Below are 18,491 nucleotides of genomic sequence, written 5' to 3'. Positions count from 1 at the left end.
AAGTAATGAAACGTTTCTCAAAACTTCCTTGTGCAATTTTAGAAATGAAAATAGGAACAGGTAGTTACGGAGCAATTAACAGAAAACAGGCTAACTTTGATATCTACCTGGATTTGACCGATTGATTACTTAAAAAAAAAAAATTAGAACGGAATACTTAAGTGTATTGCACCATCTAGCATCTTGTAGAAAAAGTTTAAGCTCGTTCTTAATGAGCTTAATAGTCTTAACATTTTAATTAACAGTGTCAGGCATCCTATCTAGAGACAATAGATGCATATGTGCATAAGTGTATGTGTGTGAAAAAGAGAAAGTTTTCCTCTGTAACCCATTGTTAAGATTCAAAATACTGCCCAAATGCTTTTTGATCATTGGGGGGAAAGGTACCTATGTTCCCATTCTTTTTTTTCTTCATGGCGGACAAAGGGTGAAGACAAGGGAGATTCTTCAGTTTAAGGGAGAAGGTGATCGATCCTAGGAATTGTACAAGTGGGAGGTGTAGTGCGTTCATACATTATGTGCTCGGTTGTTCCACTCATTGCTGCTTTAGTTTCTGTGATTGCCCTGTATGCTTTGTTTCCAAGGAGCTGGCTTTTTCTGTCTAGAACCATCAGCTGCTCATAACTATTACTATTGATATTTTCTTGCCCCCCCCCCCCAAAAGCACACAACTGTACAAATCATACATAAGGAACCTAGTGGCGCAGTGGTTGAAATGTGGTATTGCAGGCAAACTCTGCCCATAGCCTGGAGTTCAATCCTGACCGGCTCAAGATTGACTCAGCCTTCCATCCTTCTGAGGTCAATGAAATGAGGAACCAGATTATTGGGGGCAATATGCTGGCTCTGTAAACTGCCCAGAGAGTGTTGTAAAGCATTATGAGTTGCTATGTAAGTCTTAAGTGCTATTGCTATTGTTGTGTGCCAAAGGATTTCTTCACTTGGCCCTTTCCCAGAACAGATTTACAAAAACTGTTAGAACATAGTGTAAGAAAAATAATCTAAGGGTGATATTGTCAAGAGGGTTTTTTCCTTCCTTTTTTACTTATATATGCAAAGCTGCTAGCAGATTAGCTATTTCCTTGTCTTTGGTAGCAATATACTGTATATTTACAAGCTTAGGCAATCACCTAGCAGAATGGCAGGTAAGATCACAGGCATAGAGCTTAAATCCTTTCTTGAGAAAGGTGAGGCAAGAACTAGTGTTGCTTGAGTAAGATTATGTCAACAATAAGCATATCAAGCTCATTCCCCTCACTGGAAAAACTGCCAAAAATTAATTGACTTGAAAAGGCAGGAAGACCAGACCGGCTTTATTTCTGGATTTTCCATAAGCCTCCACCATATCCATGATGCTTGTGTTGTAAGCAAGTTCCTGACTGAGGAACCGACTCTCTGGAGATTTGAGATTCTCTTGTCATACCTGGGGTGAAATCTGACAGCATGACGTGCCTCCTCCTCTTCCCAACGCTACGGGAGGAAAGCTTCTGCTTCAACACTCGAGATTGAACAATGCCTGCAGATCCTGTTGTAACTCCATAAACACGAATCAGCTAACCATTTCCTTGCTCCGGTATCAGGACTCAAGCTGAAGCCCAACTGACCAGTGAGCTTAGATGATGCATTAGACAGTGGGACAGTTTCTGTATCAATTCCAGACCAATATCTGTTCACTGTTGTAGTTGCTGCTTCTGCTGCCATGGCAGAAATATCAGCAAATACTTTCCATGACTGTGAAAAATCCTGGCAGATTTGCTCTAGTTCATCCCTCTGCAGTCTGCAGAAGCCAGTTAATCCAGTATGGAGAAGTGACTGCTCCAACTCTTCTTAAAAATCTCCAGGGATGAGAACCCACAACTTCCATAGGTAGACTATTCCACTATCATACAAATCTTGTCCTTAAGAAGTCTCCCCCTCCATGTTAAAATAAGAATTAGATTCCTGCAACCTATACCCATTTTCTCATCCTAATTTCTGTAACTATCTTCCCTATGGTTCCCCCCCCTTTTTTTTTAGCACATGTCTATTCCTAAGAGTGGAGGATTTTCCTTTGTGTTTATTTCAAGTCAGATTTGCATTTAATGTTCTGTCTTACTCCTGAAGCATCTTGAGCTTATGGGAGGAAATGGCCTTTTGCAAGCCAAGCGCTCAAGACCTGTAGAGCTGAGATTCTTGCCGGTTGACTCTTCTGGCCAAGGCTCATCACAGTGCATTCAATCTCCCCTTATCATCACCAGCAAAGACAGTCACTTTATGTAGCATCCTCCTTTCCTGTAATCTTGGGAAATTGGGCTGGCTTCAGAACCACAGTGCAGGACATCAGAACATTTGATTCCTCAGCATGCAAAACTCATGGCTTACAGGGCCTCAAATCCTCACCACTCCGCATCAGGAACTTCTCCTCTCTCTCCTGCCAAAAACAGAGCATAGTCTCATATGTTTCAAAAGGAAGAAGTACAGACTCTGCCTCCTTCTCCAATTTTGTGGCTACTGTCAATTGGTTTCCTAGAGCTCTGTTTCCTGAAAAACTTAATTACCCAAGTCAGGGACAAAATTAATTTGCCTGAAAAGGTTTATTGATGAGCACTCACAGGAAAGTTGTATCTTCCCCTCCATTTCCACCAGCGGTTTCTCTTTGTTGAGAAAAAGACTGGGACTCCTGAATTCTGTAACCATTAGGGATTGCTGTCTACTTCTTCCTACTTTTACACTCTTTGGACAATCCCAGAAAACATAGTTTTTATTATATTGGGTCTTGGGGAGTATATAATTGGATTTGTGTGAAAGGGTATAAATATTTAACTATTTTTGCTGCTTGTTGCAGGAAGTAATGTAAATTGAAATGTGGATTGGTCACTGCATCTTTGGCTTTTAGAAATTATATTTTTAATTATTTTTTTAGAAATTCCACGTTTGAACTATTCATATTTTTGAAGATCCTGCTTCCAACACTGGACACCTTTGCAATTTTAGCTTCTACACTAAGCTAGAGACCTGCATCTTTATCTCCCTGTGTTAGATTATTGGGACGTCTGCATTTCCGCAAAAATAATGTAAATAGAAATCTGGTAGATTAAAATATATTCTGTTTTGGGAACCCCTCTCTGCAGCAGTATTCAAAAAACATCTCCTCAGCTTTACCACTCCAAACTATAAATTGGATTTTAATTTTGCAGCACTAATCATACTGCTAATTAAATTTACCAAGGATATTCCTTTAAAATGGGATTCTAACCATGAAATAGGGAGGCAGGCAGATGTCAAGGTCTATATTCTTTGCTGCACTTGTTCTGGCATGCTTCTTGTGAATAAGCCAGCTAGCTTGTTGCATTCCTTCCCCTCCACACAGGGAGCTGGGGACAAAGTTTCTTTGGATTACATATCAGATTTACACATGCCAAGTACATGCTTGGTGTCGTGGTTAAGGCACAAGGCTAGAAACTGTGAGATGGGAGTTTCTAATCCTGGCAGCTGCATGTCTTTGAACCTTTTTCTCAGACATAGGAAGAAGCATGGCAAATTATTTCTGAAAATCTTTTCCACAAAACTGCAGGGACTTCTTCAGGCAATAGAATGTGAAGGCTATTTTGGTGAAAGCTGCCCTCTTTTCTAAGATAGCTCCGTTCATTCCATCTATTCCCCCCCCCCCCCCCCCCCCAATTGCCTTATTCAGCAAATTTTCTGGAACCATGATTTGTCCAAGCATTTCATTTCTGGCAGAAACATGTGGTTCATAGTTTGTTTTTGGAAAGCTGGGTTTTAGCTCCTAGACATAAAACTCCCTTAGCTCTGTCCATCATATTCAATCAGACAGAGAAATTAAGAAGATAAACGTCATGCAATTGCTGCAAGTTTGTAGTAAATATGAGTGCCACTTTAATTCAATTAAGCATTTTTCCAGGAATTGCCCTGCTGTTTTGCCACACCAGGAAAACTTGCAGCTTCTTGACGAAGGTCCTGAGTGGTACAGCATGCTAAATGAAACAAACAAAATGTTCAAAAGTTATGATATTTATGTAGTTACTTACCAAGCACATCTAAATTATATTACACTAACCAAAATATCTTCACAATCCTTCACAAGGCACGTCACAACTTTTGAGCACCTTTAATGTTTGGAAATTGAAAGTTGAAAAAATTCCTTACCCACCCTTTCAACTTGAGATCTGAAGCATGACACCATCCATACCGCAGTGCCCTGATTTCTAAATGCTGTCCCACTGAATAGTAATGTGCTGAAATAGGATACGATAAAGCTAGAGGACAAAAGCGATCAGTGTGGTTATAATGATTGTTGAGCATGAGTTGCAGTGAATGAAAGCCAGGGCCATCACTTTGCACAGCCAATTTTCTACTAGCAATATCTTTAGTCTGGGATGGAAAATTAGTGTCTTAAATAATAATTTGGAAATGTCCCATGTGTTTCTTGCTCAACAACATATGATGGCATACCATGCTCATAATTCTCAGCATGATCATAGCCTCCTCCTGTGCTTGGGAAGGCACAGGGTTCCTCTGGAATAATTGTGCTGTGGATTATTGGAGGAGAAATCCACCAAGCACAGCCCTCTGCTGGTTCTCAGTCCTGTACATAGACAGAGCAGCTTTTCTTCCTCCAAGGAGTATAATCAGGATACAGGCAAACACCCTACCCCACCCTCAAAATCCTAACAAACCTTCTGATGTTTACATTCTAAAATAAATACATCATTTTTAGGGGTTTAGGTTCCCTTTTATCTGCCATATTGCTCCAGTTTAAAACAAGGCCTTCCACGGTCTCTATTTCAGGAAGTATGGAAGGATTCCTTGGATATAATTTATCATAGCTCTTTCTTAACAGTTACTAGTTCTTTATCCTCCCAGAGGTCTCATTTTTGCTCTCAAAGGTGAGTCCTGTTTACTTGGTATTGCTTGTGTATTTTTCAGGGCTCTTAAGTAGAGGAGGGGGGAACTCCTAGCTGGGTTTTTTTTTAAAGCTGAAACAGTTTGAGTCACTTCATGCGTTGCTATCGGGCCAGCATGGGTGAGGCTAGTCAAGCAGAAGGTTTAAAGAAGCAACTATATTAATATAAAAATAAAACATACCCACTTTTTTGAAATCTGGAGTGGTGTGGAACAGACAAGAAATCAACAATGAAGTTACTAAATGGGGTAAAGAGTTATCATAGGCCTGTCAGACATAATCGGGAGGTTGCATTTCCAAACTTACTGATGTTTTGTTTGTCTGTTGGCTGGGGTAGAAAAGCAACTTTTCTCAGACACTTAGTTATGTTAAGCAAACTGGCCCTTAGCTGGACATTTGGTAATGACTGTACAGCTCCTGATCCAGAGGTAAGCACATAATAAATGCCAGGCAAACACATAGCTTTATTAATTATTACAAACAATTATAATTAATTATTGTAATAACAACCTTAATGGTGGTCCAGGAATGTCATGATCCACCTTTATGTTTGATAATTCCATAAAGCAAGCAGAGATTGTTTATACGTAGCTACATAGTGTAGCTAAAACACAACATGTGTGCTTTAAATCACAGTTGAGTTCTCATGAGTAAATATTTCACCATTCTGACATTTTAAAAAAGGAACTCCCGGATTCTGGAACAGGAAGCAAGATTAGATACCAATGTGATTTTTAAAAATTGCATTGGATTTTTTAATGATAATATGTTTGGAAATGTATGTGAATAGTTCATGTGGAAATACAGGAAGTATTTAGAAGAGGTGATGAAATGATTCTTTTAGATTCTTTCAAAAATTTTCATTTTTTGTTGTTTTTGCAGTAAGATTTTCTGGAGCATTGGTAAGTGCGAAGCATTGCCCTAATAAGTGTTTAAAGGGGCAGTACGTTGTTGAAGGGGTGGGTGGGTGGAGCTTTGTTTATTTATTAATGAATCAAATTTATATAACTGCTCATCTCACCAAAGATGATTCACACAACAAACTTCGTCACATTCTAGGAAATTCTCATCTGAATTTAACAGAATAACAGACGTGGACGGGATCTTGGAAATCTTGTAGCCCAATCCCTTGCCCAAGCAGGAACCCCTATATTTTTCCAGACAAGTGGCTGTCCAATCTATTCTTAAAAGCCTCCAGTAATGGAGCACCCACAACCTCTGAATGCAGGTTAATTGTTCCCACTGTTAGGAAATTTCTCCTTCATTCTAGGTTGCTTTTATCCTTGATTAGCTTCCATCCATTGCTTCTTGTTTTGTCTTCTGGCGCTTTGGAAAAATAGCTTGACCTCTTCTTCTTTGTGGCAGCCCCTCCAATAATGGAACACTACTATAATATCACCCCTAGTCCTTCTTTTCACTAGACTAGACATACCCAATTCCCGTATAACAATATATCAGTCTGAGACACCTAGACTGTGAGATCTTGCCTGACTTGAAAGTTCCCTGTTTTTAAATCCCCACAAATAATATTGGCTTATATGTTGCTGATTTACACCTCCCTTCTCTAGCCACTCCTTTCAATGTTACTAGAAGACAAAAGTTGATAGGTTTTACGTATAGCTTGAGCAATGTTTTATGTATAGCTTGAGCATTGGCAATGTTGGAATAATGGGGAAAAGATTACTTTAACACCAGTAGAGCCAAAAAGGATTTGAGCTGCTTTCACATGTACTGGGGATGAGCTGAAGACCCCAAAGGCCTGGGGTCTCCATAGAAAAAGAAATTGCTAGAGCAGGTTTTTTGTTTCCATAATTAAAGGTAAAGTGGAGAAAGGCCTTGGATTTTAGCTTGGCATTTCTGGAATCTCACAGACTCAAACCATAAAAAGCATCTGTAATAAGATACTTATCAAGGGCTGGGCAATGACATAAAAATGGTAAAGACTTCCGTTTCCATAGCAACAGAGGGCCTAAATACTCTTTTCATTGTGTATAATGTAGCTATGATATCTGAAGGGGGAAAAAAAACCCACAGGACCTACATTTACAAATGTACAGTTACATCAGTAATTTTCCTCACCTCACCCTGAAAAAAACCCATAAATCAACTTGTTCGTTTCTCACATATAATCGCTGATTATTTGCCATATCGGCAGATTACAGAAGTGTTAGTCTGCCACATCTTCAGGGCATGAGTTTGGGGGAAAATTGCCCAGGGAGAAGTAGATAAAATCTAATGAGAATCTTGCTTTGAGCATTGTTATGTCCCTTGAAAGTCCCTTATATTGTGCCTTACAGGGCAATAAAGACCTTAGACTGAAGACAGATATACAGGCTATGGGTCCTCCTTGAGGTCTTTTCCTCATGAATCATCTGCCAGAGAAATGGGCAAAGTCTCTTGCAAGACTGGATTTTTCTCTCTCCCTGAACCAAGTTCATTGGGGCAGCCTCTGGAGGGGAGGAGATCGTGAGTCAGCTATAGGTGCTCAGCAAAAGGTTGCATTTCCCTGCTTTTCACTTTCAAAGATTCCTTTTGCATGGGCGGCCTGGGAGGTGGCAATCCAAGCTGGCTGTGCTTGCTGTTGAGCAAAGGCTCAGTCCTATGTGCTCAAAACCCTGAAGAATGAACTGTAGCTTCCAGTAGCAAAAGGCTTGGCAGGCTTCCTGAAATTAAGGAGGTAAGTTTAGGAGGGTCCATCTGTCAGATATACCTGAGCAACGGACCACTTGCAATATTGAAATGAAAATGGCTAATGCAACTGTAAAACAAGGTTCTGGAACTGGAGAAGAAAAGATGGGAAAAGGCTTTCTTAAGTTGGGAGAGAAGAAACGTTGGTCCAGATGTGGAAGGATCGTCCATTAGAGTGAAAGTAGTAGTGAAGTAGGATTCTGGATGCAATTCAAAGCTGTGGTGGTTACTTTTACATCCCTGATGGCTTTTGCCCATTTCAGCAAGGTGGGCATGCTCCAGTCCCATTGGCGAAGCAGTGTCACTTGGAGGCTTCCAGCAAATGGGCCTTGTTAGATATCTACAACAGTAGATATGGTTTCCAACAAGGTCCTCTGTTCTGGCGGGAACAGGGGTTTGATTCTATTGGCTGAGAGTCTGACAGCTCCCTATAAAAGGGCTGCTGTCAGACCCAGCCTTTGCTGGATTACCCTCACTTGTTGTCTTGCTAATAAAGAGCTGTTGTTACTGTAAGCCTGTGTCTGCCTTTCCATTGCCCGATCTAACAGACCTTCTCTCTCGTGCTACCTTATTTAATGGAACAGTCCCCCTCCCATGCCGATATGGCAGCCTCAATCCCTTCAGCTTTCTGGAAGGCTGGAAAGGCCCAGCTCTTTTGTAGGATCTGGGATCAGGATGTTAATGGGATGCTAGCATGGATGTGGCCATGTTGACATGTTAGTAATGAGACCTTTAGGGAACCTCAAGTTAAGGATTTTTTAAAAAATGGTTTTGTATGTTTTGCTTCGTGCTTTTACCTCTGTTGGAAAATGGTAACCTCGGGATGGAAATCTTGTTCCGAATCTTCCATATCCTTTATTTGGATGGGGAAAGTCTGAAGGAGGCATCTATATCTCCTCAAATAAAGGCGGATATTTTGTCAGAATGGGATTGCTCTCACAAAACGAACCTCTGGTTATGCAATGGCTTTTGTCTCCATTCAAATGATGCAATTAGAATTGTGCCTTTGCTCTCCCTCTTTGGCATGGGGACGTGGGGCCTGAGGAGTAGAGAGTTACAAGTAAGGCATAAACAATTGTCTCCTCTCCCACTTCTATCTTTGTGTGAGTATGCTGAATTCCTTTGATGGGGTCTGAGATTGCAGGGAGTCTTATCTGGAAATGTAATTTGTAGCAGAGGTCATTGCAGGCTGTTTTATTGTTACTTTCCCTGTGGCTGTTTAGGAATTTTGCTGAGGCAAAAAGGAGCATTCCAGCAGTGCGCAGTCAGAGTTAAGCTTTCTAGGAGTACATAGCACGCTTAATTTCTAGAATAAGTAATCTGTGATTCACATCACAAAACAGTCTGCTCATAAAAACCATTTTCTATCATCCTAAATGGGGCATGGATTAGAATTGCTCAATGAGGAGGGGGGGGGGAGTTTTCTGGGATTGGTCTTGCAAACTAGTTTTGAAACCAAGCTCTGGATAGCTCAGCCACAAATGACAATAAAAATATGTCCTAAAGACAGCAACAGTGGGAATTCCAAGCAACAATAATCCTTAAGTGTCCAATTCAACCTCTACTCGGTCCTGAACTGAGAGGTTTCGATACCTGTAGTGACTGTAGAAACTTAACCTAGATGGATTGATTGGGAATCTGTAAACTGACTTTTCTTTATGGAAAGAGAGAAACCTTGCTATGTTCAATAGCGATATGTCTGCCAGCTTCTTGAGTTTTAAACAATTGTATAAGGAAAGTAAATATTAGCTTGTATGCATGGTAAGTTGTGGAAAGCAGGAACAGGGAAATCATAAAGGTATTAAAGAGGTAAAAATTATGTAATGAGTCATTTTGGAAATGGTACTGACAAAGGTAAGTATAACCACTGAATCACAACATCAACCCAGATACTTGTCTTCATTGAAGAGGGAAATTAATGCTAGCCTTGGATTTGTAATCCAGTCTTAAGAGAAAAATCCCTCCTTTTTTGAAGAGACACCCCCCTCCAAGTCCCTTAAATTGAATTATTGTATAGGTTGAAGCAGGGGTGAAATTCAGCAGGTTCTGTCAGGTTCTGGAGAACCGGTAGTGGAAATTTTGAGTGGTTCAGAGAACCAGCAAATGCCACCTCTGGCTGGCCTCAGAGTGGGGTGGGAATGGGGATTTTGCAGTATCTTCCCCCTGGAGTGGGTAGAAATGGAGATTTTGCAGTATCCATCCCCTGCCATGCCCCCGTTTGCAACCGGTAGTAAAAAAAAATGAATTTCACCACTGGGTTGAAGATATGGAGAAAGGAGGAGTCAGGAGTGTCTGGAATACGTTCTATGTGATGGGCTTTCTACTTGGTGGGAAAGAGACAATTTGGAAAGGGGCTACAATAGATTTGATAGATTTATGCCCAGTATAGAAAAATGAATTTCTTCATAATACACTGGGTTTTCTCCAGAGCAATTCCCAAATGGAACAATTTTCTTATCTCCACTTAAGCGAAAAGGACCTTAAGGGACAAAAAGCAGCTATCTGTGTGAGTGTGTGAGGAGAACATAGATGAGGCGGAAGATCTGTCTTCCATCTCCCTATACAGCATAAATCCTTTTCAGTTTCTCTCCCACAGCAAACAAACAAAAATGGCTTTTTAAAAGTGCAGAACAGAATAACACCATGTAATTCATATTTGAGGAATTTTCTAGATCTTAATTGAAGTCAAAAATGATCAAATGCTTTTCCAATATAATTTTCTACTTTGAATTGTTTTCTGCAGGACGTAGAGCCACTTCTGAACGAGGACACCAACCTTATGCTCCACCTTCAGCGCTTTGAGAATACGCTCAGTCTTTTCGCTGAGGAGTCTGACAAAACCCAGCTTTTCGCCCATCTGGGGCGCATGGCTCTCGAGTTTAACCGCCTGGCCTCCAAAGTGCACAAGAATGAGCAGAAGACATCCATTCTTCAGGTCCGAAAGCTGCTGGTAGATGTGCACAATTCATTTGCTTCTCTGTGTTCCTGAGTTCTCATCTCATTTTTTTTCTCCTATCCCCTAAGTGGCCATAACAGGCGGGGTACAGGCCATCTCGTAAAAATATTCCCTATGCACCCAACCATACTATACCATCCCAGCTCATCTGGTTTTATCATACCCTTTATGGCCCTTTACCTTTTTTCTCCTCATTCTTTTATTTCTGTGACATCCTCAATTCTGCTCCCTCCCATCTATCTTTTGAGGAAATGAATAAAATCCTTTTGGTCCACTTTTATTGCTCCTAGCTTAGATTTCTATTTGCCTATGTCCCTACCATGAGCTCATGCTGGGCAGAGATTTTATTGCAAACTCTGTGATTGCTCAAAATCATGTTGTCATGCCCAGTGACATTTCATTGTCCTAAAGCGGTTCCTACCATAAGAGCTGTGGTGGCTCAGTGGTTAGAATGCAGTACTTCAGGCTATTTCTGATAACTGCCGGCTGCCAGCAGTTCAGCAGTTCGATTCTCACTGACTTTAAGGTTGACTCAGCCTTCCATCCTTCCGAGGTGGGTAAAATGGGGACCCAGATTGTTGGAGGTAATATGCCGACTTTGTAAACCATATAGAGAGGGCTGTAAAGCAGTGTGAAGAGGTATATAAGTCTAAGTGCTATTGCTATTGCTAAATAATCATCATTTAAAGACTCCCTGACGACAATTAGGAAGCACAAAGGTATTCCTTTGTTCATTCTTTCACTCAGTTTCCAACAAGGATGTGAAACTTTCAAGGGCTATAAGATGTGGCCTTCGTCAGTCAGGTCTTTAAAGCATTAAAAAAAACTCTTTTCCTCCAGGCTACAAACTAATCAGTGAAACCTTTGGATAAAAAGAATAATAATATTTCCTTGCCAGTGACATACACTTTCTATTAGCAAAATGGGCAGGAGCAATTGTGTCACCCCTGGAAATGAAGTTTATCCTTTTTTCTAAGAAATTCTCACTGAGACCACTTTGACACGGCTTTGCTCATGTCACTTAAATTTAGCAAAAACTACCAGTAGCCCATGGGGATGAAAAGAGCAAGCTAGGCCAGGCTAGGGTTAAAGAGACTGTATCCCTTTGAAGTCAATAAAAAAATTTCTCTTATTATAAAAAGGTTTCTATGTATTTGGGATGGGTAGAATTTCATTTGGGATCCTGGCAAATACAGAAATTTTCTCTTCTCAGAGATGGATTGAATCCTGATCTTTCTTTCTATCCAAGTTTTCATGATTAGAGCAAACCAATGTAGCATAAAGTGTATACAGTTATATATACATGTATTTGCAATCATAGATTTTAGCAAGTCATATAAAATCACAACAGTCCATAACCATTCAGTACATTCCTTCTTATATTAAGATCAAAAGCATATATTTATAGCATAAAGCATAAATCTTTCAATAATTATTTGGAAGAACTGCTTGAGATCTTATATTCTCACATTTTAAAAGTTTATAAATATACATACATGCAGGACTTCTGTGCTATTCTTTAAAGCAGATTAACTTCATATACAAATTGAGCTGCTTTCATGAGTAACACAGAAATGCTGTACTTTCATGAGATCTGAAGCACTAATGGATTTCTGAAGCATAAACAATTTTAATATTCAGTGAGGGTGTCCACTTAGGACTGAGGAGATCTAGTACTTATCAGCTACTTGTAAATGAAATTAGATTTCTCACTGTTTCTCAGCTCCATTTTGAGCTTTTTGGGTAAGGAACTGAAAGAATCCAGTTGGATATTTGTGTCAACATCTGAAAAAAGAGGTGGTGAGATTTGTGCTTAATTCAGACTAAAAAATAGATATCAAGAAAAAATAGTAGGCCGCCTCTTGCTGGAGGCTTTTTGAAAATATTTAAATCATTCACTGTTTTCATGAGACCTAATATTTTTACCCTCTACTTCTTTAGAAGCTCTGTTCTCCATGCTCTAATGTTACAGTGCAATACATGGCTACTAAAACTTCTTAGCTTCGCTGCTTCTGTGAGATACTCTTCCCAAAGAGGCCATTTAATTGTAAGACAAATCAATACGGAGATGTTTTTAACTCTTTGCAATCTAGTAACTTTTCTGATTACTTGAGGTGCTTATTCCATATTCCGTTTTTATTATGTGTGTTATTCTGCTATTTTAAATTAGATGTGTAGATCCAGATTGGAAAAGGCCAGTTTGTTTGAGAAATTGTTTTTATGAAATAAAAAAAATAAGGGAAATATGTGTGTGGTGGCGCAGTGAGAATGCAGTATTGCAGGCTAGTTCTGTTGACTGGCAGCAGTTTGATCCTGACTAGCTGAAGGTTGACTCAGCCTTCCATCCTTCCAAGATCGGCAAAATGAGGCCCCAAATTGTTGGGGGCAATATCTGTAAATCACTCACAGAGTGCTATAAAGCCCTCTGGAGTGGTATTGTGGCCCGCCAGCAGAGCTGGCAGCAGATTCAGACAGTGAGGAGGTTGGGGAGAAACATGGGCCAGTCCTGGAGTCTGGGGAAGGCTCTGATGAGGGCTCTGTGTTGGAGGCAGAGAGGGGGCCAGAGCCATATGCCTATTAACAACTGTCTTCACAATCAGACATCAGTGAGGCAGATGAACAGCTGTTTCCCGGTGTGTGCATGCGCAGAGTTGCCAGATGAACAGCTAAAGAATAGGGGTCGACTTGGGAGTAAGGCAGTGGTGGATTTCAAAAATGTTTAGAACCTCTTCTGTAGGTGTGGCCTGCTTTGTGGGAGTGGCTTGCTGGCCATGTGACTGGGTGGGAGTGGTTTGCGGGTCATTTGACTGGGTGGGAGTGGCTTGCCAGCCATGTGATGGTGGGCGTGGCCAACTTGTAAAATGTGGTGAAACTCACTTAACAATGCTCTTGCTTAGCAACCATAATGTTGGCTCAGAAACTCTGGCATTTGAAGCATGCAAGTCTTAAAGCTGTCAAGTTACAAGACCCTTGCACCCCTAACCCCTTATTTAAAAAAATCCAGGGCTGTTCAAACTTGACAGCTTTAAGACTTGTGGACTTCAACTTCCAGAATTCCTCCTCCAGTCATGTTGGCTCAAGAACTCTGGCATTGAAGTGTGCAAGTCTTAAAGCTGTCAAGTTACAAGACCCTTGCACTCTTAACACTTTAGAAAAAAAAGCCCAAGGATGTTCAAACTTTACAGCTTTACGACTTGTGAACTTCGACTCCTAGAATTCCTCCTCTCGCCCTTCATCTTGATGATGTGCGGATGGGTGGGGGGAGGGAGCTGGAACCGGTTCTAAATGTAGATTTGTGGAACCTCTTCTATAGAAGAGGTTAGAATTGGCAGGAACCCACCCCTGAAGTAAGGCCACAGGTGGATGATGAATGGCTCTCCCAGAGGAAATAAAAAAGGAGCAAAAGGGGAGTGAAATTTGCAGGAGACAATTAGTTCACTTAATTGGTTCGGGATTCTCCAAGACTCCTTGCCAAGTTTTGCAGATATTGGCCTGTCAGTTTTCCAAGCCAGATAAAGTTATTGTAAATCCTCCCTTGAAAGACTTTACTGGATGTGAATGAGCAGAATTCACAGGAAATTAATAAAAGAGGTTTTTGTCATGACAAAGAGTTGCTTCATGCTCTTCGGAACCCTAGGTCAGAACAGGTATATAATAATAATACAATAATACAATAGCAGAGTTGGAAGGGACCTTGGAGGTCTTCTAGTCCAACCCCCTGCCTAGGCAGGAAACCCTATACCATTTCAGCCAAATGGCTATCCAACATCTTCTTAAAGACTTCCAGTGTTGGGGCATTCACAACTTCTGGAGGCAAGCTGTTCCACTGATTAATTGTTCTAACTGTCAGGAAATTTCTTCTCAGTTCTAAGTTGCTTCTCTCCTTGATTAGTTTCCACCCATTGCTTCTTGTTCTACCCTCAGGTGCCTTGGAGAATAGTTTGACTCCCTCTTCTTTGTGGCAACCCCTGAGATATTGGAACAATGCTATCATGTCTCCCCTAGTCCTTCTTTTCATTAAACTAGACATACCCAGTTCCTGCAACGGTTCTTCATATGTTTTAGTCTCCAGTCCCCTAATCATCTTTGTTCATTTATAAGTCTAAGTGCTATTGCTATGTCTATTGTTATATGGTTCAACAAACATTCAAATGGCTCTTGACAAATATGTTACAAAGCATAGATCTATCATCTATCTATCTATCTATCTATCTATCTATCTATCTATCTATCTATCTATCTATCTATCTATCTATCTATCTACCTACCTACCTACCTACCTACCTACCTACCTACCTACCTACCTACCGTGTTTTCCCGAAAATAAGACTGGGTCTTATTTTCTTTTGGCCCACAAAATATGGCCTTGGGCTTATTATAGGGAGAGGGCTTATAGTTTTGGGGTTGCCGGGCAGCTGCTCCCTTGCGAACTGGCTCCCGAAGAGCTCGGCACAGCCTCAGGGGCGAAGCAGCCATGAGGTGACCACACTCACGAGCAACCAGCAAACCCCCTTTCCAGCCGGGCAGAGCACCATTCACTGACCTAGGGGGTATTCCTAAGGCACCAAGGCATGTGTCACTCCCCCCCCCTCCCCAGCTCCCACGGCTTGGCACATTAGGGATACCCCCTAGGTAAGTGCATGGAGCTCCGCCCAGCAACTCCCCCCTCCAGCCAGGCAGAATGCCACTCCCCAACCTATCGGTATTCCGAAGACGGCAAGCAACGTGAGCGCCTTCCCCCTGGCTCCCATGGCTTGGCAACTTTGGGATACCGCTAGGTCGGTGAGCGGTGCTCTGCCTGGCCAGAGGGGGGTTGTTAGTTTCAGGACAGGCTGTATTTTCGGGGAAACATAGTATCTATCTATCATCTATCTATCTATCTATCTATCTATCTATCTATCTATCATCTATCTATCTATCTATCTATCTATCTATCTATCTATCTATCTCTTTCTATCTCTTTCTTTCCTGTATCTCTTTCTCAATTTCTCTTTTTTGTTCGAACAGACATTGTGTGAACAGTTGCGGAATGAAAATGAGGAGCTGAGGACAAAGTTGGAAAGGGAACTAGAGCAAAGGAACGAGATATCACAGAAACTAAGGTGAGTAAACATCAGGTGGGAAAGGAATAAGTTGGTGAGCAAGCATAACATTGAGAAAGAGGGGGAAAAGTCCCTTATCCTGGAGTAGATATGTTCGTACTACTACACATGTTGATTCTAGTATCAACTTTATTCTTTAATCTACTTTAATCTACCTGAATAGGAAGGAGCAGCAGTGTGGCCAGTACTCTATAGAAAAAGTTACAATGGTGGGAAGCCCCAGAGAATTCTAAGGGAATTTCCATATATATATGTATATATATATATTCTTGTCTTGTTGTAGTCGAGTCTTTTCCCATGCAAGATTGAGATTGTCTTGACAACATTTTGGCAAGATCTCACTCACTCTGGCCACACAGGAAAGAAAAACTGAACAACGTCCTCACATATCTCAACAGCCTACAGCCCAAAATACAATTCACTATGGAAATAGAAGCAAACCACCAATTTCCCTTTCTGGACGTCCTAATCTACAAAAAACCCAATGGCTCCCTAGGACACACCATCTGCCGTAAAAACACACACAGCAACCGCTACTTAAATGCACAGTCCCATCACCACCCTGCACAGATCAATTCTGTAGCCAAGACCCTCATCTCCAGCACAAATGCCTAGCTGACAAAGACCACCTGAAAACTGAATTACACACTCTCACAAGCGTATTAATGTCCAATGGATTCCAAAGAAAAACAATTATCAACCTAATCCAAAGGGAGACTCCCCCCAAAAACCAAGACACAGAACAGGACAGCGGCATCGCCCTCCTCCCTTACATCAAAGGCACCACAGATAAAATCAGCAAAATTCTCCACAAAAACAATATCAAGACAGCCTTCAACACTGATCAAAAATAGCCAACATCTTAAGAAACCCCAAAGACAAAATCCAGGTAGAAAACCAAGGAGTCTACGAAATACCATGCAAAATCTGCCCTGCAACATAACACAGGACAAACGAACAGGAGAATAAATGCACGCATCGCAGAACACAAGAATGCAGTAAGAAAAAAAGAAAAAACTTCCTCCCTTTTCCAGCACCTTAAAGCTACAGGACATGAAATTAATTTTGAAGGAACCAGGTTAATCTCCAAAACTGAACACTTCAACAAGAGAATAATTATTGAAGCTATCGAAATAGAGAAACACCCCCACAACATGAATAAATGTGACGATACCTCCCGCCTATCAGACATCTGGAAACCAGCCCTAGTCAATAAACGAGCCCCACCCACCACTCAGGCCGTTACAACACAAAACAACAACGGACACACAGCCAGCACCAATCTACCAATCATGATACAACCACATGACCAATCATTCCACTTACTGAAACAAAGTCCGCACTCCACACACCCCCACCAAGGTTTATAGAAAGATGGCAGCTCCAACTACGCTTTAAGCCCAAAACCCAGCCTGAAGATGGCGAGCTCATGGAGAAATATTTTTCTTCCTTCTCAATGAAGCATGATAGCGGCTCACTTGTTCTCCCTGACCAAAAAGAAATGGCCTTCCTTTTATAAGATTTATCATGATTTGTGAGATCTTTCAGGAAAAAAAATGCATTTTTGATTTGCAATTCTTCCAAAGATTCTAATTATAGAAACAGAGGCACAGGGTTTATTTTCACAGTTGTGAATATCCTTGAGAATTGCTATAAGAGCTTGATCCAGAGTATCACGAACCTTCCTTACTTTTGATGGAAACTATATGGAGATATTGTATGATTTGGTTTTAGTCACACAGGTATCATTTGTATCCTGCTGGCTTCAATTAGTAAAAATGAAGCTTTTCTGAATACCCTACCTTCAATACCATGATTATTCCAGGCCAAACTTTATCTTTTAGCTAGAAACATGGGCTAATAATTGGATTTGCTTTTTAAAAAGCTATGTGTTAAATTCTCCATTAGATGGTGCCCTTGGTACCCAGTTCTGATATGAATTCTACACTCCCTGAGCAACCTATGTCCTAGGATTGTTAGATGGATGGATGGATGGAAGGATGGAAGGATGGATGGATGGATGGATGGATAGAACCAAACCAACATTCTTAGAGTAAACGTAGCCTTAAATTCACAATATGGCATGCATATACGTTGAGTTACATATCTTATTTCATTTTCTTTCTTTCTTAAATTTATATTCTGCCTTTCCAGCAATAGCTTAAAAAAGCATATACATAAGAACATTTCTGGAATTGTTTTTATAATGAAAATTGAAGGAGTCTTGTTTTATTCTTTAGGCAGTAATAGAGCTCTTATAGACTAATGCAATAAGAATTGTGCTTTAAGTTACTTTGAGACAAGGAAGGACAAAACCAAGCGGAGATTTCATATTGAAAAACCAAGCCCATTAATTCTGTACTAATTTAGACTAGTAATTTCCCTACAGTTGAAAAGGAATACATTCGGTTGTTTAGCTAACTGAGAAAAATGACGTAGGTGGAGCTCCCTATTTGACCTACCTATAGGGTTGCATGGACATACAGAAGGAGAGAAGAATTAGATAGCATCTCAAAAATAAAAGCAATCAAAGGTCACAAGGAAATGTTAAAAAAATAAAAATTTGACATTTTGAATAGTGCCTGCTGAGCTCTGTTAAAGCGCAGTTGATATCAAATGTAAATATTGGTTGACTTATGAGTATTTGCACATACATAGATGGCATGTATGCTAATCCTTTCGTTGACTATCAAATCTCATATCTTTCATAAGTGTCTTTCTTTCAAAGGTTGAATTGCTCCTGTTTAATAAGATTGAACTCTATTGCTACCATTTAATTGCTGAAGGAGGAGCCAAATCACAACATTCCATTTAAAAATAATTTCTGTAACATAATTATAGC

General features: G+C 40.6%; 1 protein-coding gene across 10 annotated transcripts in view; it reads left to right on the top strand.

Annotated features, from left to right (window-relative positions):
• TNIP1 (TNFAIP3 interacting protein 1) overlaps window positions 1-18,491 on the top strand; it is a 72,552-nt gene that overhangs the window by 40,176 nt on the left and 13,885 nt on the right. For 8 of the 10 annotated variants that reach the window (XM_081962173.1, XM_081962179.1, XM_081962171.1 and 5 more), the window contains 2 exons: window positions 10,335-10,541; window positions 15,555-15,649. In XM_081962173.1, coding sequence (XP_081818299.1) covers window positions 10,335-10,541; window positions 15,555-15,649 — 302 coding nt within the window. The remainder of the gene's footprint in view (window positions 1-10,334; window positions 10,542-15,554; window positions 15,650-18,491) is intronic. The other 2 variants (XM_081962172.1, XM_081962180.1) reach the window with 1 other exon arrangement.

Source organism: Natrix helvetica, assembly GCF_964273705.1.
Source record: "Natrix helvetica genome assembly, chromosome: 1".
Taxonomy (NCBI): Eukaryota; Metazoa; Chordata; class Lepidosauria; order Squamata; family Natricidae; genus Natrix; species Natrix helvetica.
Note: the sequence above shows the minus strand (reverse complement) of the source record. Positions and strands in the feature narration are given on the sequence as shown.